The sequence below is a fragment of the Scylla paramamosain genome, chromosome 1 (assembly GCF_035594125.1).
Source record: "Scylla paramamosain isolate STU-SP2022 chromosome 1, ASM3559412v1, whole genome shotgun sequence".
In the NCBI taxonomy this organism is placed as follows: domain Eukaryota; kingdom Metazoa; phylum Arthropoda; class Malacostraca; order Decapoda; family Portunidae; genus Scylla; species Scylla paramamosain.
The window spans coordinates 12,617,501-12,642,873 of record NC_087151.1 but is presented as its reverse complement, the minus strand read 5'-3'; the positions used below and the strand labels follow the sequence as shown (position 1 = coordinate 12,642,873).

General features: G+C 36.3%; 2 protein-coding genes across 6 annotated transcripts in view; one reads left to right on the top strand and one right to left on the bottom strand.

Moving 5' to 3' along the window:
• Positions 1 to 375: 375 nt before the first annotated feature.
• On the bottom strand, positions 376 to 11,633 carry LOC135100774 (sphingosine-1-phosphate lyase 1-like). Of its 3 annotated transcripts, none has more exons than XM_064004091.1 (14): positions 11,496 to 11,633; positions 9,327 to 9,482; positions 8,826 to 8,914; positions 8,202 to 8,328; positions 7,964 to 8,050; positions 7,196 to 7,317; positions 5,930 to 6,059; positions 5,253 to 5,359; positions 4,622 to 4,831; positions 4,222 to 4,357; positions 3,753 to 3,855; positions 3,068 to 3,214; positions 2,686 to 2,806; positions 376 to 2,413 (listed from the first exon to the last, which is right to left on the bottom strand). In XM_064004091.1, exons 2-14 carry the CDS (start codon positions 9,472 to 9,474, stop codon positions 2,297 to 2,299), a joined length of 1,644 nt encoding a protein of 547 aa, XP_063860161.1. In that variant the 5' UTR covers positions 9,475 to 9,482; positions 11,496 to 11,633; the 3' UTR covers positions 376 to 2,296. The 3 variants fall into 3 exon arrangements, with proteins under 3 accessions (XP_063860161.1, XP_063860176.1, XP_063860169.1); XM_064004106.1 differs by lacking the exon at positions 11,496 to 11,633 and adding an exon at positions 11,238 to 11,376; XM_064004099.1 differs by lacking the exon at positions 11,496 to 11,633 and adding an exon at positions 10,439 to 10,568.
• The window catches only part of LOC135100800 (structure-specific endonuclease subunit slx1-like), a 15,179-nt gene continuing 1,310 nt past the window's right edge, over positions 11,505 to 25,373 (top strand). The window contains exons 1-8 of one of the 3 annotated variants that reach the window (XM_064004138.1): positions 11,505 to 11,632; positions 11,926 to 12,075; positions 12,802 to 13,036; positions 13,452 to 13,503; positions 14,775 to 14,960; positions 15,488 to 15,645; positions 18,726 to 18,962; positions 20,251 to 25,373. The exon at positions 20,251 to 25,373 is cut by the window's right edge and continues 1,310 nt beyond it. In XM_064004138.1, the coding sequence (XP_063860208.1) occupies positions 12,855 to 13,036; positions 13,452 to 13,503; positions 14,775 to 14,960; positions 15,488 to 15,645; positions 18,726 to 18,954 (807 nt within the window). In that variant the 5' untranslated portion in view covers positions 11,505 to 11,632; positions 11,926 to 12,075; positions 12,802 to 12,854 and the 3' untranslated portion in view covers positions 18,955 to 18,962; positions 20,251 to 25,373. Of the gene's footprint in view, positions 11,633 to 11,925; positions 12,076 to 12,801; positions 13,037 to 13,451; positions 13,504 to 14,774; positions 14,961 to 15,487; positions 15,646 to 18,725; positions 19,102 to 20,250 lie in introns of those variants that run through there. The other 2 variants (XM_064004130.1, XM_064004148.1) reach the window with 2 other exon arrangements.

Here is a 25,373-nt window from a genome sequence, read left to right as displayed (position 1 = left end):
TGGCTAAATTAGATTTATCCATTACTGGTTGCCCTCAATGGTCAGCTATCTTTTATGGATGGAACTCTCACCCCATGACCTGGATCCTCCAATGCTGGTTATGGCATAGATGCTTCCTGGCCAGTCTGGACTGACAAAGAACTGGTGATGCTGCCAACTGCCTTACATGACTAGTTCTAGATTTAATTCTCTAGATAACTAAGACTAATCTATGTAAATTCACTTTATTGGTACCTAGACGATTTTTTCTCCCTCTCTCGACTGTTTGTTTTTACCTGATATTATTGACAAGTGAATTATGGCCTTGATTATATACAGGTTTTTTCTGCTGAAAGTAATTTTGCTCTCAATAAGGAAAGTAAAGAGCAAAATATATGACTTTGTCAAATTCCTTCAATTTAATTTTCATAGCAAGACAAGTAATGCATCCATTTCTCACTGTTCATGAAAACAGGATTATAAGGTGTAAGTTGAAATTGTTTCAGAACTTGCCACAAATAAGAGTGCATAATTATGTGAGGAGAAATAACAGGCAAACATTTTTCCTTCTGACAATATTAGTTCAACAGTAATAAGCTATCTTTTGCTCTTGTAAAACAGCTTAAATGGTCATTAAGTGTAAAAATACATGCAGTCAGGTGTGGCTGCTGAGACTAGACATTTGGTGTTCTCAATACAGCATTGTTTTTGTGCTAGCAACATAAACAAGTAGTACATTGCACCTCTATAATTGTCTTTAAACAACTTATATGTAGAGTAAGTGATCAACTTAATTGTCAATAAGAAACAACCATAGTCTTTGTTCAAATACTATTTTCACAGGGGCGCCATACACAACAGTGAGCATTGGTGTAAGGCTGGTGGTGCCACCCATCCAGGTCCTTGGCATATGAAGTAGGGTGGCCATTTCACTGCTACCACAGTTACTACTACATTATGAGCCAAATAAATGACTAAATCATTGGTCTCGTTAGTGAGAAACCCTGAGCTCTGCTTCCATGATAAAGAGGAAAAGTCATACAAGCTCCTCTCCTGAGACATGACAGAGAAACCAGAATCATGGTGAGCCTGTAAAGCTGCAGCATTGATATGGTGTTTTTAAGAATTTTTTTATGCAAAATGAAACCAATATTAAAGGAAAACAAACAATAAGACAATAAATACATCCTATGAATTGTAAGACCCTTAATATTTGTAGGCACTATGTTTTGATTTGGAATAAAATAGGAGAGGTGCATTAATATTTAAATCTTTCATAACGTAAAGAATTTTGTTTACTTTCATCTCAAATATGAATGGCATGTTTTCAACTCTTTTGTGACAATCATCTTACTGGTTAGTATTAAAGAAATACTAAAGATATTATTATTTAATCTTATCATGCATACAAATATTATATATCACATAACTCAGATATTGTTAGCAGCTATTAATTGTGGTCCCATCAGACCACTAGATAAAAATCTGTTGTATCTGATCTCTTTTGATGAAACTGAAGCCAATATGAGAGAGAGAGAGAGAGAGAGAGAGAGAGAGAGAGAGAGAGAGAGAGAGAGAGAGAGAGAGTTTGGTCCTGCTCTTCATGATTCCAATACAGAGTATACATTGTTACTACTAGACACATATACAGCATGCTGTATTAGAAACTGTGCTACTTACAGGAAATGTATAGCAGGAAAGGCACAGCTTGGAAGGAAATTGGTACAACATCCTCTTGAATAGCAGTTTTTAGTGAGAACTTCTGACTGAGTCAGAATCTTTTAATTTGTTATTTTCATTATGGGTTACAGACCATTCCATGTTGAATGGTGGTAATTTTATTCCAATATTTGGTCTCACTGCTGTGAAAACACGACAAGCAGACACACATGTACCAAACATTTTTTTGCGACCATTGATTAATAAAGTACTTGTACAACTTATATGCATGATAAAGTTAAGAATATTGTGGATCCTTTTTTATTTGTCTTTACAGTGGTCATTAGGTAGTTAAAAGTGTGTCACAAAGTGAAGACAGAAGCTTAGAACAAAAATATTATTACTTTCTTGTTAATAAAGAAAAATCTTAAAATTAGATACTGGAATTTCCTGAATTTGCAAGTCAAACAGATTAGGTGCACAGCAATCCTTTCATAAGCACATAAACAGCAATTAATACCAGTTATGACTAGCCATATACAATCATCACAGCTTTGAGTCATTTCATAAAAGGCCTTCATTTGAAAAAGTTGTCCAAAAACAAGAGATGGATGGACTTCAGAGATATGAAGATGGTTCAGTGGCCACCCCATGAGCACTAGTCAGCTTTGGTGGACTTCTGCTGGGTGGAGTACATAGCATCCAAATAACACCATGCTAACTCACCAACCAAGCTGCGGTCAGGAATACTCTGGGCCATGCCATACATGGCAGCCTGCAAGGAGAGAGGAATGTGAGTGTAAAGATTTAGCCATGGTCTGGATGGTTATAAGAAACCAGCGGCCAAGTATTACACTGGATTAAGACATGATTAAAACAAGAATTACATAAATGTGTGTACAAGGTTCAACATCTGTATACATGGTATACAAAACTCATACTGTGCATCATGGAGATTTTTGTTCTCATTGTCCACATACAAAATAAGAATACCTATTATCTGATACAAAACGAAAGTTAATGAAGCTGCTGTTATGTTTCACTTACACTTCCACCAGTATCTTTTGGAGGATTCTTGATAATATCTTCAGAAATTTCCTTCACATCTGAGATGAAGCGATCAGCCACACCAGGATGAGTGTGTAGTACTGTCACAGCCAGGTGGATGCTGCAGAGCAAACATCCCTTAGATAATGTTTTATTAGGCACTTTTGAAAGTCACAAGTCAATTCTCTTCTTGCAATTTAGTATCTGTTGACACTTGCCTGCTCAATGAGGAAGTTATAACAGATCATTCATCATGTATAAAACTAATTTAACTTTATAACAAAATGATATGGCCACATGCAACCCTCAAATATACACCTTAATCCATCTAAATTTGACCTGGTAAAGAAAGACCATTTATATCTGGCCAGTCTTAACACACCTTGATGGAAACTGAAGAGCATTTAGATTCCATCCTCTTTTGGTCATGCGATCCGAAAGAATGTAAATGTTGAACTCATTGGAGCCAAGAGCAACCACTGACACATCTGGTTTGCCATACACAAAGATTCCAGGGATCTTGCGACAACTGTTAGGGAAAAATCAAAGAACAAATAAGAAGGATGAATAACAAATTATAAGAATAAGGTTTTGCAAATGTTTTCTATCAATGCATACAGTAAATATCAACAAGAACATGAACCTACCATTTGTTAAGAACACAATGCCTGATCTCTATGGATATGGTGAGAGAAAAAAATTGTACTGCCATGACAACATATTGCAAGACACTTCAGTATATGATAAAGCTACCAAAGCAGTACTCTGTGTCTCACTGATGTAGAGGAAAGGTGTATAGTATCCATGGTTCTCCTACATCTTGTTTTTCCTTTTAGTGACTGCAGATGTACTACTATATTGAAAAATAAGTTGTGTGTGTATATATATATATATATATATATATATATATATATATATATATATATATATATATATATATATATATATATATATATATATATATATATATATATATATATATATATATATATATATATATATTACAACTGCAAATGATGAGTTTGTTTGCAAAGTTGCAATGTGGTGTGTGAAAAAATGTTTCTTACCCTTCCTCTATCTTCTTTGCCGTCTGTATAATCTTGGTGGTGTACTCAACATAACCCTGATGGCCGTGATACACCAGTGCAGCCCAACATGCTGCCACAATGCCTACACACACAAAGAATAAGCAATGAATAAATAAGTAAATAAATAAACAACTAATATCAAAAGTAACCAAAACAAAATAATAAACAAAGAAAACACGTTAATACAGATATGAATCTCATCCCTTCATGGCAGAAATCAACTTGGTATATAGACAGACTGATAACCTATATTTTGCAGAATTAGGTAACAATGTAATTCAAAACAAATATGAACTGACATATATTCAAAACCAGAAATATTTGCACTGACTCCACTTTGATAAACATTACTTAAGATAAAACTGGAAAGGTATGTCTCCAAAGCATACACTATGTGTACTTACCTTTTGATTAAACACTACTTCCACTCACAATGGATGGGACTCACCTCCTGACCTGGATCCCCCAATGGTGGCTGTGGCATAGATGCCTCCAGGCCAGTCTGGAGTGACAAAGAACTGGTGATGCCGCCAACTGCTGTTCCGGTACATGATCACTGATGAACCTTTTGGAGCATAGCCATACTGCCAGGACACAACACAATGGCAAAAAGTTACTCCAGGATCACATATTGAGACATTTTTGTGCAAAATTAAGAGAGAGAGAGAGAACATGGTTATGAAATAAAATATAAACAATTACAACAGTATGCTGTTGTATCACCAATAATAATAATAATAATAACATGAGTATCATATACACATTTTTTGGCCAATATTTTTCAGAAAGTCACTTAAGTGTACACACACACACACACACACACACACACACACAAACACACACTTTACCTTGTGAGTGTCAGCAGATATGCTTGTAACACCCTTCACACGGAAGTCAAAGGGAGGGAGTGGGTAGCCAGCCTCCTCCATGAAGGGGATGAGGAAGCCTCCTAGACAGGCATCAACATGGACTGGGATGTTGTATTGCTCCCCAAGGGCTCCCACCTCTTCTACAGGGTCTATCACACCATGAGGAAACTGAGGTGCTGATACTGCAAGCTGCAACATTAACATAAGTCAATATTTTGTGTAGTACTTCAATTCCAGTGTAAAGAACTTCTGAACAGCCTGTGAATTCTCTGTCTCTCTAATATGCACAAGCCTTTGAAGCAGTTTCTTCTCTTCAGCATCAGCACAAATTACTTGGTTTTGGGATAACAGTAATGATAATGAAATCTTAAAATGAGTTGCCCAAAAGTGTAACTTTGGAGAATTCCTCCAACATTTGTTAAAATTTGATGCTGAACAGAAAGCCTCTTGTTTTTAATACCAGAACAAAAACATTAGGGATTCTTTAATTGTGGAAAGGCTGTTTCAAAATAGCTGCCATCTCCCCACTTCAGCCATGGCAATGCACATGTCTAAACTTTGAGTATGAAAGAAAATTTGCCTTCTGTGTGACTGTGAGCATTTCTCTTACCATACAAGTTCTCCTGTTAATCATCTTCTTCATTGCATGAACATCAACTTTCATGGACTTTGGATCCAGGGGGACATGTTTGATGCTGATGGCTAGTAGATAAGCCGCTGAAAGGAAAGAATGGAGTACAATTAGTACAATACATATGGAAATAGGACAAGGACATCACAAACAAAATTAAGCCTGATAGCCAGAGACATGAAGGAATACTTGCAAAAAAATAATTATTGTGAATATAAGCTTGCAATTGCCTCATCTTGGCTGTGCCCCATTATGGATAATATTGTCCTGGTATAGGTATAGTAAACAAATTACGTAACTCAAATTTCCTAATGGTATGATCACACAATGGACATCTGCTGGTTACCCAGCCAGCTATTTCCATACAGAAAGAGCTTAGGGGTTATAGAGAATGATCTTTGAGTAGGACTGAGATCACTCACATGCCACACACTGGGTTAGTGAGGTCACAACCCATTGTCTTACATTCTGTACCTACTTGGCACTAAGTGAACAGAGGCTACACATTAAGAGGTTTGCCCATCCACCCTGCTATGCTTGTGACCTAAACTTGGGCCTTTTCAGCTGTGAGCTGAGTGTGCTAACCACTACACCACGTGGCTGATAAACACACTTTTATCTGTGACCTTACAATACATATGTTGTGTTTTGCTTACCCTTGTCAAAAGCAGCATGGGCTGAAACAGGCACAAGGATCTCAGGTTTCTTGATGCCACGTACATTAATGGCATAATCCCTGTAAGCTTTCACAGCCATCACAATACTCTCTGTGCCACCTGTTGTCATCTGGAACATAGGAAGATGAATTGATGCTTATGTAATATGCCTACAGGGTCAGAAACAAATCAGAAATTTAACTGATGATTGGGTAAATTAGTTATGAGAAACCATGGTGGGACAGAATCCTTGACAGGACACACACAGCAACATGAATCAGACATGTTACCAATCAGGCCATAAGTGATCACCTGTCTGGATTTTGCTCAGCCTTGATATTTCTATCATTGCATTTGTTTTATATACTTTATGATAAATTTATCAAATTAAATCTATCAATATGGTATTATTAATCAATATTTTTTTCATATAGTTCATGATAATTTTATCAATACAAATATAAAGCAAAAAAACACAGTTCACAAATATGACAATTCAAAAGTCAAGATCAATTTCAAGAACATGATCTCCTAGATTTTAATCCTTTTGAAAATTATTCTGATTTATCAATTAAACAACAGTGTAAAACTCTTTCACTACTACCATTTTGTATTCTAGCATGCAAATAAAAAGATGAGTGATGAAATGATCATAATATAAAAAAAAAAATACTTATAGCTATACTATGTAAATGTGATGAAAGACTCAGAGAATAGATAAGAAGGTCCAAAGGTGAAAATTAAATACTGGTGTTGTTTGGTAAGTGGGGTGAGACATACAGATTGCTGATAAACATAAGAGTGGCATTCAATTAAATGAATGGGAAAATGTTCTGAGAACAGACATTATGATAAAATCAACAACTGAATGGATGGAAAATTATACTAACAAAAAACATCACATGGATGGTGAAAGCAGCCATGGCAGACAGATGACTAGAAGGAGAGATGGAATATGTTCTGCAAGGTGGCTTTGAATAGGCAGGTCATCAACAGGGATGAGTGAAGCTCAAGAAAGATCTTTCCCCTGCAGTGTAACTGTAGAGAAATGATGATAAGTTTTGATGTGTTTATCAGTTTCCTTTGTGACATTAACTTTTGTTCCTTGTCACACTGTGTGTGTTGGAACAAGTGATGCAAAACTCTGGGTAGTAAGACATGAACTTAATCACAATTGATATGAGTCCCTGGTGAGGAACAAGGAGCACTCAAAGGTAAAAACCAAGAGGAAGCCCATGAATAACTAAAAAGGAAGAAGATACTCACACAGCCACAGGTGTCTCTGTCACCTTTGAAGAGACTGCAACACATGCGCACAACCTCTGCCTCCATCTTTCTCACTCCAGGGAAGACGTCTGGATGCAGGGGATTGGTCCACGCTGACAAGCCTGAAGATGAAGCACAACCATCAACTTTCAACACATCCTCCCTTGCTGGCAAGTATAAACTCTCATCACAGAATCTGAACACACATACAAAAAACTCCCATTGTAAACAATGATACCATTATTGGTACACACAGTAAAATTTATTACAACATAAAATAACTACTTTACAATACATACAATAGATATGTCTATTGATACATTCAGTAAAGTATCTCTTAGTAACTTTGTTCCAATCTGTTATGTTCATTCCCCAAAAAATCAATCCAAAAGTGTATTTCATGAACATCAATGCAACATGTGTGGAACAAGAGCTTTTATGATAGACTTTGTGCTGCTAATTTTAATTGTTCATTATTTTCAGCTTTATGATAAACTTTGTGCTGCTAATCATAACTGTTCATTATTTTCTTAGGTATCACAAGAAATGTTTGTCTTGGAATATTTTACTGTTACCTAAAAACCACCCTTAGAGGTATAAAAGGTTAAAATGTGAGAGAATGGTTGTGGCTGTTATTGTGGATGTGTGTATGTGGGATCTTGCCTCACCTAGTCTCATTCTTGAAGCATGGCAGCCTGGTACACAGATTGAAGGGAAAAGAAAACTCATATGACAAAAAATAAAATATATCTAAGTCTTGCTACTCACCATACACTTGAGTCATTACATCTGTGAGGTCCTTGTTGCCATTGTACACTGTACCTGATGCACAGCCTGTCTCCCACTTGAAGGTTCCTGGAATGTGAGATGCAGGAAGATGTGAAGAATCATGAAGTTATTGTGTTATTAACTCTGTTACAAGTGCACTTAAATAATTTAATATGATCATTGACTAGCCATGGAATACTAAAAATAGTGAACAATGCTAATAAGAGAAGATCCTCACCAAACTTCGTGTATTCTGTGGCCTTCTCAATAATTTTTTCTGTACTCCAGCCCTCTTTTGGCAGCTGCACCAGGTATGGGGTGTTCTCTATGGCTTCATTCAAGTCATGAGTCAGACCGTCAGACATCTGTCAAGAGATGTGATGGTGATCCTTTAAATGCTATTCAATGGTACAAAAAATTAATGGTGCCAGCAACTATAAAATGATTAGACTAGTAGTGACAAATTACAGTTGTCAGGCAAAAATACCAGCATCACATATAAAACACTAAGAATCAGTCACTGTACAGGTTGAAAATCACTTGCCTGAATGCTCAGAACTGGAAATGTTTCAGGTTTTACATTACAAGGATCTTAGAATGTACACTGCACGTGCACCTCAACCTATGGGCTACTTTTGAAAGAAACTGACAGCAAGTAGAACATCCTATACATATTATGATTCAAGAAATGTATCAATGAATGTATATTATACAGTGATGTCATACAAAGAATTTTCTTGCTGATTTTTTTTTTTTTTTTTTGTAGCACTGACATGAAATGGTGCAGATAATGTACATGATCAATAGGAATACAGTAAATTACACATGTTGCAAAGCAAAGTTAAATTAGTAATAAATAAACCTTGTCAATTTCCTTTTGAAGCATGTTTTTAACTTGTGGTAACCTCCGTGCCAGTCTAAACACCGCCTTCTTTCCCCGTTCATACAAGCCTGCAATGAGACAGTTAATTTTAATGGTAAAGAAATTGCCAACTGAGAAAACTACATGCAACAAAACTGCACCACCTTGCTTGGTTTGTTTTGAATATTCTACAGTCATACAGTTCATGCACAGCAAGATATACAGCTATGTAAGGCTATCAATACATTATCTCACATATGTATTATAATCATTCATGCTTGTTGCATAACTATATTACAACAATAAAAACACCGTTTCGGCTTACTGAGAACACCTTACTATGATACAAGTCAAGGCTATTGACATGTGATACAAAAATGCATCAAGATTAAATGGCCATCCACTGCAATCATAAAATATCTAAAAACTAAGGTTATAGAAGTAGAACCATATAAAAAATACTAGAAATGATAATAAAAACAGTAATTTAAAATGACTCACTTTCATCTTTGAAAAGGAAGCCTTTTACCCACACCAGGAGAACTGTGGTAGCTGCTGTCCTTAAAATAATCTCCCAAGCTGGCATGCCGGTACACAAGCCATTGATGTGTTCTTGTAATCTTACTAGATACATTTGTGCTACCTCCATTGTGGCTTCTGAAAAATAGTGATAGGTACATAAAATCTTAAAAGCTGCACTCTCCTAAACCATGAATAAAAAAATAATTACACAAATACTGTATGGTAGAAAAGAACCAAAAAATATAAAAAAATTTCAGAGCAGTGGCATGTTTCTATATATATATATACTGTGTGGTTGTGAAACATTCAATTACCAGTTTGTTATTTGAATTATACAAGGGTGTTATCTGATTTGTTCACTGATATAATATACTTTCCCTACCACTAAACTATTCTCAATAATTAACCAAAAGCTTTCACATTTTGTATTGAAATTGTAAGATATGCCATTATGGTGACTGCCAGCCTATTTTTGACTTCAAGCAGTGTTTTGTGGCAGTGTGCCCCACCACCAGTGACCCTCACAACACCAAACCTTATCAGCACACTGACTGCTGAGTACAAAGATATTCCTCCTCTCTTTACATGAGTGAAGGCATTTTTTGTGTGCAAGAATGTATTTTGTATGTACAGGATTTAAATGTATTTAAGGATTTTAAGTAGTACTTGAGCAGATTATTTGTACAGCAATGCATAACTTTTTATATTAAAGGGATGGCCCTGACAATGCCCCCTGCAGAGATACAGCCTTGAGCACTGATAACAAGACCAAAGCCTAAACTACTATCTATAGTTGACATATGTTACCTACAAGAACACTTGCTGCAGGATGGATAAGAGAGTTCTGATAATTTATTCTATATGACACTAGCAGGTGGTGACACTTGGAGAGAGAAAAAAAAAAGTAAATGATAAAATAAAATAAATAAATAAATAAATAAATAAATAAATAAATAAATAAAAGAAAGAAAGAAATATAAGCTGTTCATGTTAACACAGCTTTAGGAAAACAGACAAATAAATAAATATATATATTCTAATGGAAAAAAATGGAATGTGAAGAATAAAAATCAACAGAGCAACAATCTTACAGGAGAGAGAGGTGGGCTGCACTGACCAAAGTGAAGGCTACTCACAAACAGCACACTAAAACTCAATAGTGGTTTAAAGCTGATAGTGCTGATGACAATCAAGAGGAATTATACACGTCAATCATCAGGTGTGATAAGATAATATGCCCACAGTTATCTGCCTTTGTATATAACTGCAAATGGAAATGTTATATGATGAGAAGAATGAATGGATAATATAATGAAGATTCTGGAGCAATAAAATTTATTATTATTATATTATTACCTATCATCATAAACTGATTTGTACTCCAGTAAATGCACAATCATTCTGACGTAATGCACATCTCATGGTACAAAATGAGTGATAAGGTGGTGAGAGGTTACAATGCAAAGGTTAATCTGAATGACCACCAGCCTGGCAATCTACCTACTCCATGATTCTTTTTTTTTTATCAAAGATCTCCACTGTATGCATGTGAAAAAAAAAAAAATCAGAATTAAATTATTTGCACAGGCTGGTTCTCTCTGAGGTCCTGAATGGTGCTTTTCTTGATGATACTGTCCTTACCACAAAGCAGAACCTCAAATTTGTTTTAACTAAACATTATGTTACTGTCTGATATACAGCAGATCAGATCTTTTAATATTGCTTTTCCTATTTTCCTCATGTTATATGAGAAGGGTGATACAGTGGAGAGAGAGAGAGAGAGAGAGAGAGAGAGAGAGAGAGAGAGAGAGAGAGAGAGAGAGAGAGAGAGAGAGAGAGAGAGACCTTAAAATAATCCCTGGCACTCTACACTAACAGATAATAACTTACATATATCTAGAAAATAATCCTGGTCACTGATGATCACCCCACATTACACCTATTTATTCAAGCCTTCTTTTAAATTTACTGTGTGTTAATGATCCATTTGCGCAGTTAACTTATCACGTAACTACATGGCACCCTTGACACACAATGACTAGTGCAACTTCTGACCTTGGTCTGTTTACTGTCACACAAAAATTGATAGAATGAAGGAATCTATATATTACGCCTGTCTTCGAGTGTGGGTGAGACTTGTGTACTGACCAGTGTGAGGGAGTAGGGGATCAGCACTCAGCGGCAGATAGAGGAGTGACACGGAAGGAGCCTGGTTTGTTTTGGTGTCACAGGGGCCGAGGGGAGGTTAACTTCAATTTTTAGACAGGAGTGTGGTCTTTGAAATGGTACGTATCTCTTCTTACTGGGTGGGTCATAAGTCTTCCTTTATTAACCAAAATCTATATATTATTATTTTTACTTCCTCGGTATATTTAATTTCAAGGAAGTTTCCCTAGGAGTGATCTTGATCTCATAGCTGCCTTGTCATTTCTCCGTAATTCTTTATATCGCCATTTTCTGTTAGCGAAAAAAAAATGAAGTGAGGATGAAACTCTTTTATGGCTCCCGAAACGTAGTTCATGTTCATGATTATTCTATTATTATCATTATTTATTATTTATTTTATTTTTTTTCTGAGACTTTCCTCCAGCGATTCTCGAGCGCTCGCCGCCTAATGTTTGTAAACAAAGACGAGCAATGCGGAGGGATGTTCAGAATCTCCAGTTTAGCAGCACTCGTGAATAATGTTCATTACTTTTAGACGTCCACTGTCATCGAGGGTGATACGGTAAGGGAGATTGTGGAAGTAACCTTAGCTTAATAATTTTCAAACAATGACTGCTTATTTCTGGGTGAAATATTATTAATATTATTATTATTTATTTATTTTTTTTCAGATCTACACGATGAACAGATTAGTAGGGGAATTTCTGAACTGAATTATCTAAACCTAATCTAACCTAACCCTCAGATGAAAATGCTTATGTTATTTCAAAAATATGTTGTTATGTTGCTATAAAACAAGTGGTTCTAGTGGAATAAGTGATAGATAAGATGTTGCGAGAGTGGAGTTTTGAGTGTGAAGGCTAAAGTAGGCCATATATGGCAGTCTAGGAAGAAAAAAAAAAAATGTATGAGTGTGGGTGTGACTAGTGTCTGCAGCAGAAAGTCCAACCCTGTATCTAGCAGCATTGTCCAAAGTACTGTCTTGGTCCTCTTTAATCTAATCACAATTCTGTTCTAATATAGTACCTATAAATTAACTTGTGCAACTCTACAGTGGAGATCAACATCTGGTTATTATTTGCAGACAGACTCAGTCATAGTTAATATAACTTGGCAAACTTTTTAAAATGCTAAAACAGATCATCAAAAATAAAAATGCTGTATACATATATATTGCTCACTTACTCGTACTGTGTCATCTACTTTTTTTTTTATATAACATAATATTAATGAATTTCAATTAGCCACATATGTGAAACATTTTTGCAGTTGAAGGTTTGAATTGCAGGTGGAGGCCTAGTCATCCATCTGACCATACACACATGCAGAGGAAGCTTGGGCATGATGGCTGAAGGTGATATTGTGGAGAACTTCTTTGGAGTGTACCTACTGTTCTGCACCAACCCAAAGTACAAAGGTCGCACCTACATTGGCTACACCGTGAATCCAAGCAGGCGACTCAAGCAGCACAACAGAGGGACCAAAGCAGGTGGTGCCTGGAGGACCAGCAACAAGGGGCCATGGTAAGACTGACATTCATAGTGGAAACTCTTTTCCCTTTCTGGACAAACTGGATAGAAGCAAACTTCCAATAAGAGGAAATGTGGTCGCTTATATAGATAAGTAGAAAAATTTGACCAGAGAGTGTATGATGACATAAGTGTAGGAGTCAGTGGGAAGTATTCATTCAGATCTAACATACAATATAAGCCTTCCAAGAATTAAGGGCAGTGAGGCTATATCAAAAAAATCTTTACAGCTGGTATAATTTATTCATAAATTTAAGATGTGTACTACCTCAAGTGTTATCAGAAATCTAAGTCTTGTCTGCTTCCCCTTCAGGCAAAGCTTTTGATAAGTTTACTGTGTATCAAAATCATGGAGGATTTCAGAAGTTGCATGTGACACAAATGGCTGTATGTCTATTATTCATTGCAGGGAAATGGTACTGCTTGTTCATGGATTTCCAAATGACATATCAGCTCTTGGTGTGAGTATCTTTTAAATTGTATGTATTTGTCTTATTTAATGATTTGTAAAGTGCTCTTCTAAGTTTTGCAATTAGTTCTACTCTTTTCCCCACCAGATTTATTTATATAGTGAAGACTTTCTGGTTTCTTGTAGCAAAGAAACACACACACACACACACACACACACACACACACACACACACACACACACACACACACACACACACACACACACACACACACACACACAGGCCTACCAAGAGGGAATGGTCAGCTGGTGCATTGCCGAGGGGCCCATTACATCTTGGTGGGAGGGGGGAAGGTTGTCCTCCCTATCTCTACCTCTACCTACTGGCTGCAGGGGTGGGAGCCCTAAAGTACTCCTGCACCTGCACGTTTCAATTCTCTTGGTTCCCTGCACACACACACACACACACACACACACACACACACACACACACACACACACACACACACACACACACACACACACACACACACACACACACACACACACACACACACACACACACCAGAAGATGGGATTGCAGCTTTTCATCCCCTTCTTGTGGTGACTATTCTTGGCTACCTGTCTTTAGGGGGGAATTGGCAGGGTGTATAAGTAAATGATTATTATCTTTATTATTATTATTATTATTATTATTATTATTATTATTATTATTATTGTTATTATTATTATTATTATTATTATTATTATTATTATTATTATTATTATTATTTCATTTTATTTATTTCAGATGGCTGCTTCTCAAAGGTTCAGGGTGACATTTTTATCCAAATGATGAAATTAGTTTTAATAAAAATACATATGTGTATTTGAGTAAGATTATTTTAAGTTTCATGTACTCCTTAAGCAGACACCCAAGTACATTCACATGGCCATTGCATTCTTTTCCTTATTTTTACTTGACATTGTTTGTGGTATGAGTTGTAATTATTGCATATCCATCTTCATAGAAGCTGTCATATTATGTGAAGGAATAAACATCTGTGTTTTGATGTTTGTGCAGCTTTTCCTCTGATTTTTTTAATTTTTCTCTTGAATCTGCATATTAAGAAACACTATTTTATATTTCATACTATAGGTATGTTTTTATGCAGGGACTGTCACATGTAGGTCTGATGACTTCTTGCAACATCCCTTATTTTCCTTTCTTAATACTTGCAACTTCCCTTATTTTGCTTTGTTCTTATGTCTTTATTAAGCACCACAGACTGATGGTCTTAATGTAGTACACATATGTATATATACTGTACATCCCTGCCACAGTTTGAATGGGCGTGGCAGCATCCTCACAGGAGTCGCCGCTTACGCACTGTTACTCACAAGAAGGCCAAGGAGCAAAAATATGCCTTCTGCTTACGAGTCCTGGGCAACATGCTTCGGACAAGGCCTTGGTGTCGCCTGCCACTCACCCTGCGCTGGATAAAGCCAGAGTACATCAGAGACTTTCCAGTGAGTGCAAAAACAGGAAGATTTGTTTCTGATGTTTAACTTGTGTTATCTCCAGTTAAATCACCAGGTCATTGGGGTTTTTGTAGTATACCTAAAAGTTGGTGTGAATGTTTTTAATTAGTGGTAGTATTAATTAACTGTATGTAGTATTCTTATTTTTTAGTATGTTCCTATTTATCACTTTTGTTCTCTGATCATTATTTTAATTTTTCTGCTAAGATACCTACATATACCTCTGGTTTAAATAAGAATTATAATCATTATTGTAATTATTGTTATTATTATTACTATTCTTCTTCTTCTTCTTCTTCTTCTTCTTCTTCTTCTTCTTCTTATTATTATTATTATTATTATTATTATTATTGTCATTATTGTCACTGTTATTTTGTTGGTTCTGAAGGTTAAAATTTAAAGGAATGTTTGTGACTATGGATGTGAGTGCCTTGTCTTGGCTACTTTTCTTTAGGAAAGATGATGACCTAACATATATCTAAATTATATTGTGATAAATTCTGTTTCTTCATCAGCCAGGGCTAGAGCCACCTGTGCACATTCCTATTGCATACGGGCCTGTCAAACCTGTGAAGGTGAAGAAGCCGGCAGAAAATAAATCAGATGATGATATTGAGGAAATGCAAGCATGCACCCTATGTAAGAACGTGGTGGAAGAAGTTGATAAAATGAGGTGAGTCATAGGATCTGGGGAAGAATCAAGCTTGGCTACTTCATACTGACATCAAAAGTCAATTTTATCAACAGGAGGTAATGACAAAACTGAAATAACTTTTATGAATTTCTTTTGTATATTTATGTCATTATTATTTTCTAGTTCCTCATTGTCTCTTAAAATCTTGTATGACATTGTCTTTGAATTATTCTTTACTTTGTAAGTACTTATGCTTAACCTTTGATCTCAAAATCTGAAAACCAAGAATTTTTTTCATGGATCTCGTCTGCATTTTTTTTTTTTTTTATGATTTTATGTAGGAAGGACACTGGCCAAGGGGAACAAAAATCCAATAAAAAAAATATGCCCACTGAAATGCCAGTCCCATAAAAGGATCAAAGCAGTGGTCAAAAATTGATGAATAAGTGCCTTGAAACCTCCCTCTTGAAGGAATTCAAGTCATAGGAAGGTGGAAATACAGAAGCAGGCAGGGAGTTCCAGAGTTTACCAGAGAAAGGGATGAATGATTGAGAATACTGGTTAACTCTTGCATTAGAGAGGTGGACAGAATAGGGGTGAGAGAAAGAAGAAAGTCTTGTGCAGCGAGGCCGCGGAAGGAGGGGAGGCATGCAGTTAGCAAGATCAGAAGAGCAGTTAGCATGAAAATAGCGGTAGGTGACAGCTAGATATGCAACATTGCGGCGGTGAGAGAGAGGCTGAAGACAGTCAGTTAGAGGAGAGGAGTTGATGAGACGAAAAGCTTTTGATTCCACCCTGTCTAGAAGAGCAGTATGAGTGGAACCCCCCCGGACATGTGAAGCATACTCCATACATGGACGGATAAGGCCCTTGTACAGAGTTAGCAGCTGGGGGGTGAGAAAAACTGGTGGAGACATCTCAGAACGTCTAACTTCATAGAAGCTGTTTTAGCTAGAGATGAGATGTGAATTTTCCAGTTCAGATTATAAGTAAAGAACAGACCAAGGATATTCAGTGTAGAAGAGGGGGACAGTTGAGTGTCATTGAAGAAGAGGGGATAGTTGTCTGGAAGGTTGTGTCGAGTTGATAGATGGAGGAATTGAGTTTTTGAGGCATTGAACAATACCAAGTTTGCTCTGCCCCAATCAGAAATTTTAGAAAGATCAGAAGTCAAGCGTTCTGTGGCTTCCCTGCGTGATATGTTTACCTCCTGAAGGGTTGGACGCCTATGAAAAGACGTGGAAAAGTGCAGGGTAGTATCATCAGCGTAGGAGTGGATAGGACAAGAAGTTTGGTTTAGAAGATCATTAATGAATAATAAGAAGAGAGTGGGTGACAGGACAGAACCCTGAGGAACACCACTGTTAATAGATTTAGGAGAAGAACAGTGACCGTCTACCACAGCAGCAATAGAACGGTCAGAAAGGAAACTTGAGATGAAGTTACAGGGAGAAGGATAGAAACTGTAGGAGGGTAGTTTGGAAATCAAAGCTTTGTGCCAGACTCTATCAAAAGCTTTTGATATGTCCAAGGCAACAGCAAAAGTTTCACCAAAATCTCTAAAAGAGGATGACCAAGCCAGAAGATCACCAAGATAATGCTTTCTGTAACAGTGACTAATAATTGATGTTTGATTGTATTATAAGCTAATTTTTATAAAAATTAAATATTAAAGTTAATTGACTTCAATTTAAGAGTAGATGAATTTGAAATGGCATTGTGGATGACTTTTTTGTTGATATGGTATTTTGCTGCAGCTGCTCTTACCCACTGCTCTGACTGTAACCCTCTCCTTTAATTGTTCACTGGCTTGAGTAGTACTTTTGTCATGTTTGTTGAAAGGAATTAACCTTTCTATAATAATGAATATGTAAGACATGTTTTGAGGTTTAAATGAGTGTTTAGCAATGACTTACCTCCACTGCCACTGCTTCCTGCCAGTCAGCTTGTAAACAAAACAACATGGTTGTATAACTTTTGATAATATCCCTGTTGTCTAGTTCAACCATTTAAATCCTGAGGGTTTCATTAAGTTTCATTATCATAAATGGCTACAGTACTCGTATAAGAGGAATGAACTGCTGAAGCAGGTTACTGGTTAAGTTGAGTAAGGAAGCAGTGATGGTGGTGCCAGTGCACTCCTAACATTGTTATTCAGTTAACTTAATTCAAAGAATTTAATAATCATCACTAGTGCACTGCAAGACATTAGTCTTCTCTACCGTAATCTCCCATTCTACTGAATGATGTGAAGTGTTAATGAGATTAGAAGAGGAGAAAAAAGACATGGCATATGGACTGATTTTGTGAGCTTTCACTTAGTGCTTACTGGATCCATTGTGGTGCAATAGTACTGCATATGTATGGGGAATTCTGGGTTCTGAGACACATGGGTTCAAATCCTGGCCATGGTCTGAGGCTAGGAAAGACATCCACTTGGGGCAATGGTTTCCAAATGCCAAGTTATAGTCCCTAGTGAAGAGCCACTGACTTAATGTTGGTTCTTCAGGGAAATGTGGATATAAAACCAGAGGAAATTAGCTTTCTACCAAAAGCAATTCTAATTTATAAAAATTCTTCTATCTTGAAATCTTTGAAGTGCCTGGTACTAAGAATTTTTTGGGGGATTTACAGTTATGGATCTTATGGTATGGGCTCATTTTTCAATCTTGTCCTCAGGATTTTCTCATCCTATTCCCTACCCTGTATTTGATCTGATCAGCTGACCAGAGCAAATACAAGCAAACCTACTGTAGATTTCCTCAAGGCAACATCACATTATTGCTCTCCATTCAGTGATATACAATTGCTCTCCATTCAGTGTTATTAGGCACAACTTTGTCATTTGCTCTTCTACATGACCAGACCATGATAACACTTCCTGCTCTGCTCTGTATACCTCTGTCCTCAGCAGAACATGATCCTAGATAATTGAAACAGTATACTCTTAAGACTGCATTCATCTTCATACCATCTGCTCCCCTCATACACTTTACCACTTTACCCCTAGTCTTATTCATTCTTAGTTTCCTCTTTTCACCTACATATCCAGACTCCTTTATCAACTGACACTAATAACATTGCATAGTAATAACAATACATATTAACCCAACTTTCAGATGTCTGTCCTCATCCTGCCTTCTGGTTGCCCACATGAAGTGTTTGGCACATGAAATGCTAAAAGATGATATTCCTGAAATGTTGGTGCCACTGGAGGGTTGCTGCCCGAGCTGTGGCATCCCTGTGCTGTGGGGAGACTTGGTCAGGTTGAAACGAGGTTGCTACCAACAGAAGGAGTCAGGTAGTGATGATGAAGACTGGGTTGATAGTCTTTCACAGGCTACCTAAGAATTCAGGTAAAAACATCTTGTGATTGTCACACACACACACACACACACACACACACACACACACACACACACACACACACACACACACACACACACACACACACACACACACACACACACACACACACACACACACACACACACATTTTCCCAATTTATACAAGTAGAGACAGCAGAAATCTACTGAATTGTAGAAGACATTAAAAGTTCAACTGAACAACACAAGGCAATTTCTGAGGAGAAAGGGAGAAAAAATAAGGTTTGTTAGATTACAGGAAGAGATGGAAACAAGGTGTTGAAGAGTCTTAGGAGAAAACTATGGCAGATGTGGTTGAGAATAGAAAGTATGAAGACTGAGATGGATGAATGAGTTTAGTCCAGATGTCATCAAGCTGACAAGCTTTAAGCCTAACTAGCCTCTAGGGAGAAAGGTGAAAAAGGTTACAAATGTTGGTGTTTATGTTGATCTTTCAAAGAATTCTCATTGCTATGATTCCCGTCTTTAATGTGAGCTTCTCAGTCAGTGTTAAATTTTAGGTGTTGTGTTTTTTATGGTTATCTTATTAAGAAAAAAAAAAAAAAAAAAAAAAATATATATATATATATATATATATATATATATATATATATATATATATATATATATATATATATATATATATATATATATATATATATATATATATATATATATATTACTGTATATGGTCTGTGTTCATTTTCTTGAGATTAAAAGTAAACTACATATAAATAGTGAATATTTTAGCAATAATATAACCACAGTGATCAATAACCAATAACTGGTTTATTTTTATAATTATGAGAATGGTGGTACCAGCATGGGTAGATGACTTCATCTAATAATTTATGTTTTCCACTTTATGTGTTATGTATTTTTTTTATTTCCTTAGATACTTTCTTCCATTCTAGTCTCGATTCTTCAAAGCAGACCTCTCAATTTCATTAGTATATCTTTGTGTATATTTTAGTATACATTAAATCTAGTGGTGTGTATGCATCACTTTAGTTTTGTACTTCATGTGAAAGCTAACTATATTTTTAAGGGTAAAAACACAGTGCATTATTTTGTATATTTATAAGAGATTTAAACTTAATAGAGATGTGATTCTTCACTATTGAAAATGACTAACACAATGTAGTTATTTCTATGGGAATACCTGTATTACTAGTTAATGAAATGGTTATAATGACATGTTAAATCACTGGGTATATTTCATGTCATGTAATGACTGGCAAAAATGTATACATACTTATTCATCTATCTGCATACCAGGCTGAGATGTCTTTAAGTGGAGCAGTCTCTTGTGGAAAAAAAGGGAAGTTTCCTTCTCCCCATCAGCCTGATGTGAGGGGAATACAGTGGCACTGTGTTTACTAGGCAAGCCACAGAGTGTGCAACTGGGCCATTCACCCTGAAACAAGGGAGCCATAGATCTGAAAAAAAAAGAAAAAGAAAAAAAACAGCAGAAGAGTTCTTTAGCTCTTCAAGTGGAGTAAAAAAAAAAAAGATAAGAAATCGGATTCAGCCTTGTAAAAGCAAATATGACAATCATGAATGTTCATAATCATAGTTCCCTTTACTTTTAATTTACTTAAAGTTTACATTTGCTTATGTTATATGCAATATTTTATTTATTTACTTATTTATATTTTTTTTTACTCTGTATTACATGTGAATAGAAAAAAAAAATAATGTAAATCTCTTTAAAAATTTGAGTTGAACTGTATTATGACTTAGTACAAAGTTACTGTACCTGAGAACAGTACACAGAACACTTTAGCCACCCAGTCACTTGTTTTGGTGTGTGTCAGGAAAGGCGGAGTCTAGTATTATGGAAAGGCAGATATAGGGACATGTCTAGTTATGAATGTATTCAAAACAGAAAATACCTAGTGTTGAAACTGCATGAACATAGACAGTTTTTTGAGTGTTCTAGAAAATCAGGCATCCGTGATTTTTTTTCTTTTTTCTTTATTTATTTATTTTTTTAATGCAAGAGGAATTTTAGCTTAGGGTAAATAATGAAGGTGCCAGTCCCAAAAGAAAAGAGTGCAGTCCAAAACAAGAGCAATTATAAAATAGCTATTCTTTTCCTGTTGAAAATAAGGTTCACATCTGTTGTTTGACTTGCATAGTATATTATTATTATTATTATTATTATTATTATTATTATTATTATTATTATCATCATCATCATCATCATCATCATCATCATCATCATCATCATCATCATCATCACCATCATTATCATCATCATCATCATCATCATCATCATCATCATCATCATCATCATCATCATTATTGTTATTATTATTATTATTATTATTATTATTATTATTATTATTATTATTATTATTATTATTATTATTATTATTATTATTATAGTTTTGCCTCTCATGGGATATATTAAGTAAAATTCTATCCTAGTTAGTTAATTGGCAGGTGTGTAGGAATGTAGTGTTATAATTAAAAGCTAAAATTAAGCAAAGTTGGTTTGCACTACTCAGAACCAGTGTACAGTGTGGTCAACCATATGCCTGTGCTTCCCATAGTATAGCCTCATGAGGTGAAGTTGTAATGCAACTCTGCGCGGGAAAGGAAGCACTCAGAGGATAGTTATGAGTATGAAGGATGTGTAGTGTGGTGGCAGTGTAGGACATTTACCTCTCTCTCCCTCTTGGACCTTTTACTCACCTAATTCTCCTCGACACTCCCTTTCTCCGGGACGTAATTCTCTCATGAACATTTCCTTCTTCGGGTATTTTCTTCCTCGTGGACCTTTCCGTTCTCTTAATCATTTTCCCCCCATGGACATTTTATCCTTTAGATACTATCTCTTTTAGCATATTTTTTCCCTCTACATAGACATGTCCCCTTCCCACATTTTTCATTTCTGGACATCTTACCCTTTTTTTTTTTTTTTTTTTTTATACCTAGACCCAACTTTTTCCTTCCCTCCTTGACATTTTTCCCTCCAGACATTTCTTCTTCCAGCCATTTTCCTTCGCTTCTGGATATTTTTACCTCAGATCATTTTCTCATCAAGCCCTTTTCCCTCCCTCGACATTTTTTTTTTTTTTTTTACCGTCTAAACATTTCTTATTCCAGCCTTTTCTCTCTCCTTGACATTTTCCCCTCTAGACATTTCCTCTTCCAACCATTTACCGTCTCTACTGACTCTTCAGATATTTCTCCCTCCTACTCATTTCCCTCATTAACTTGGGGAAGTTTAAAGTGACTGTATTGGCAGTATGTGTGGAATGCTGAAGCGTGAAGGAAACGATAAGTTAACGAACCGGATTCCTAAACATTTCGTTAGCGTATCCTTTACATTTAACAGGCTGATCCGGAAGTTATTTGAATGTTCAGAGGTGTTTTCACGGTTGTAGTGATAGTTGAAGAAGGACTCGACACCATCAATAGGAAATACACTCAACACGACATATCATTTGTTTGATCTTTGAAAACAGTCCTGGAGAGAGAGAGAGAGAGAGAGAGAGAGGAGAGAGAGAGAGAGAAAGCGGACCAAGTACATCAAGGAACGGTTCTGTCTTAATTCGATCTGATAAATTTATTAAGATAAAGAATGAGTCAATAAAATATTTCCCATTTTAAAAGGATGATGGTACGTACTCGTAGGTATTCTTTGTCCTGAGCTATGTTGGGAGAGGAGCGCATTTTGATGAAGGAACCTTGTGATGGAGCAAGGATTTTCAACCAAGATGCCACGAAGCAACTGTAGTTGTGCCACGGGAATTCGAAAAGGAAGATTGATCCTCCTTCAAATAACGTGTACGTGGCAAATGTGACGTCCATGGGTATGACACCGGCATGTGTTACAGCTTAAAGACAATGTATTTAATTAATTGTGAATTTATATAGTACTCTATTTGTGGGGGCATACCACACTGTATGTACGAACTGGTAACCCTTATTCCGCCGGGCGTATCAAGGTTCATTACCATACATTAGTTCCACTTTTAAAATTAATAGTGTTGGTGTGCCTCGCCCATTTTAGCGCCAACTCGTTGTGCCGTGAGATGAAAACGTTGAAAACGGTGATAGAAGAAGTAAGGGCGCACACGCTGCCCTCGGCGATCACTCTGTCTTAAGGGGATGCTAATTTATATCTTTGCTATATCGCGAGAAACAGGGAAAGGGCAACAGAAAGCATTTTGGTGGAGGGAAAATGTGATGGAGGCAGCGTGCAACGTCTTCGATAATATATTTTAGGGAATGGCAGTTTTTATCCTTGAAACTTGTTAGTCCAGATTCAGTATAAAGCTTTAGGAGATTAGGCAAATTTATGGGCAGGGATGATTGGTGGATGTAGATTATGTATTATGAAGGGACTGCCACATGTAGGCCTACTGGCGTCTGGCTTCTTGTACTTACCTTCTTTCATGCTCTCCGGTAACAGTAGAGAAGTCAAGACTAATAATAGGTGGCAAAAAAAAAAAAATAAAATAAAATAAAAATAAAAATAAATAAAATAAATAAATAAATAAAAATAAATAAGATAAAATAAAATAAATGAATAAATAAATAAAATAAATAAATAGATAAATGAAAATAAAATAAATAATAATAATAGCAAAGCAAGTCTGATGTAAAGAGGTGAAATAATTACACTTTACATTTATAATGTGGCCGAGAAATGGTGAAACATTTATTATGTGCCGTCGACGAATGGATAAGTTGATAAAAAAAAAAAAAAAAAACTAAGCGTTCATCTAAGAAAAAGGAAATTACTTAAATTTACGACACTCATTTGTTAAGTGGATACTTATGTGGATGTACTAAAAGAATGACGCACTAGTATTTTATATCGCCTCATGTCACCTATGTATGATTTGATTTACCATAGCACCTACTTTTAATCCGTAGAAATATGTGATTGTACCAAAAGAATTACGCACTATGTAGTTTTATATACTACCTTAAGTCACCTGGTATGTACGGTTTCATTTCCCATAGCAGCATAGCAGCTACCTACCAGTACATATACGTAACCAGCACGTATGGACACTCACCTGTTGGTCTTATCTTTAATCATTATCACCTGCCAGAACCTACCTCAAGCCGGCATCTCAGGAACTCACTGAAGAAAGAGAAAAAAGAGAGAGAGAGAGAGAGAGAGAGAGAGAGAGAGAGAGAGAGAGAGAGAGAGAGAGAGAGAGAGAGAGAGAGAGAGAGAGAGAATAAGGGCTCTAAATTTTGTTGTGTGACGAGGCAGTCTGTAATCCTGCAATATATCAGCGGGAGGTAGAAGAACGCCATTAATCAGGCCTATAAATACTACACGACTGGCTGGCTGTTGCTGCTGTTCAGGTTGTGTGTGTGTGTGTGTGTGTGTGTGTGCTGAGTGGTGGTGAAGAGGAGGAGGGGGAGGGAGGGGACGGGATTATATATCAGTTGTTGGCAGGGGTGTGTTCTTCAAGGAGCAACCTAATACACTCATGGGGCCGTGTGTGTGTGTGTGTGTGTGTGTGTGTGTGTGTGTGTGTGTGTGTGTCTCTGCTGCGGTCAGGGGGGGGTGGGGACAGGTGTAAATGTGAACAACAATAACAACAACAATAACTACTACTACTACTACTACAGGCAGTCATTAGCTCGCAGATATATCAAGGACACTGATAAGGGTTACTTTAAAACTTGCGAGTCGAAATTAAAACCTTATAGTAAAGGGAGGAAAGAGAGAAAATACTCGAACAAAATAAAGCAAAAAAAAAAAAAAAAAGAATAAATAAATAAAGACTAATAAATTGACTTTGTACTTAACCATGCACAAAATTGTGGGAAAAATGCCAAATAAGATTTTTGGCGTGAGTTTAAAATTGTGTATGTTATGTGAGTTGTCACGACAGGAATATCAGCTTCTGTACGAGACGGTTATGTAAGATAGGTAACTTAGTAACGCCCACGGTGAGGAGGAAAAGAAGAATTACTAACACTCGGGATTAGGAAGGAAGGAGGGAATGATGGAAGGAAGGAAGGCTTGCTGACACTCGAGGTTAGGAAGGAAGGAAGGCTTATTAACGTTCGGTATAAGGAAGGATGAGGGGAAGGAATGATTATTGACATTTGAAATTAGAAATAAATTGAAGGAAAGGAAGGAGGAAAGGATTACTAACGTGCGGGATTAGGAAGGAAGGAAGGAGGAAAAGATGGTCTACTAACACTTGTGATGAGGAAGGAAGGATGAAGGGAAGGAAAGATTACTAACACTCGAGATCAGGAAGGATGGAAGAAATTATTACTAATGCTTAGGGCGAAAAAAGGGAAGAAAGAGGGAAAGAAGGAAGAAAGAAAGAAGTATAGATATCCGGTGAAGAGGGTGAAGATGGTGAGACAAACATACAGACACTAAAACATAAATAAATAAAATAAAATAA

Excerpts from the sequence above, each read along its gene's own strand:
- LOC135100774 (XM_064004091.1), bottom strand. The coding sequence starts at position 9,474 with ATGGAGGTAGCACAAATGTATCTAGTAAGATTACAAGAACACATCAAT. Across the intron at positions 6,060-7,195 it reads ACAGAGACACCTGTGGCTGT|ATGACAACAGGTGGCACAGA; the intron begins GTGAGTATCTTC and ends CCTATGTTCCAG. Across the intron at positions 2,807-3,067 it reads GCTCTTCAGTTTCCATCAAG|CATCCACCTGGCTGTGACAG; the intron begins GTGTGTTAAGAC and ends TTTGCTCTGCAG.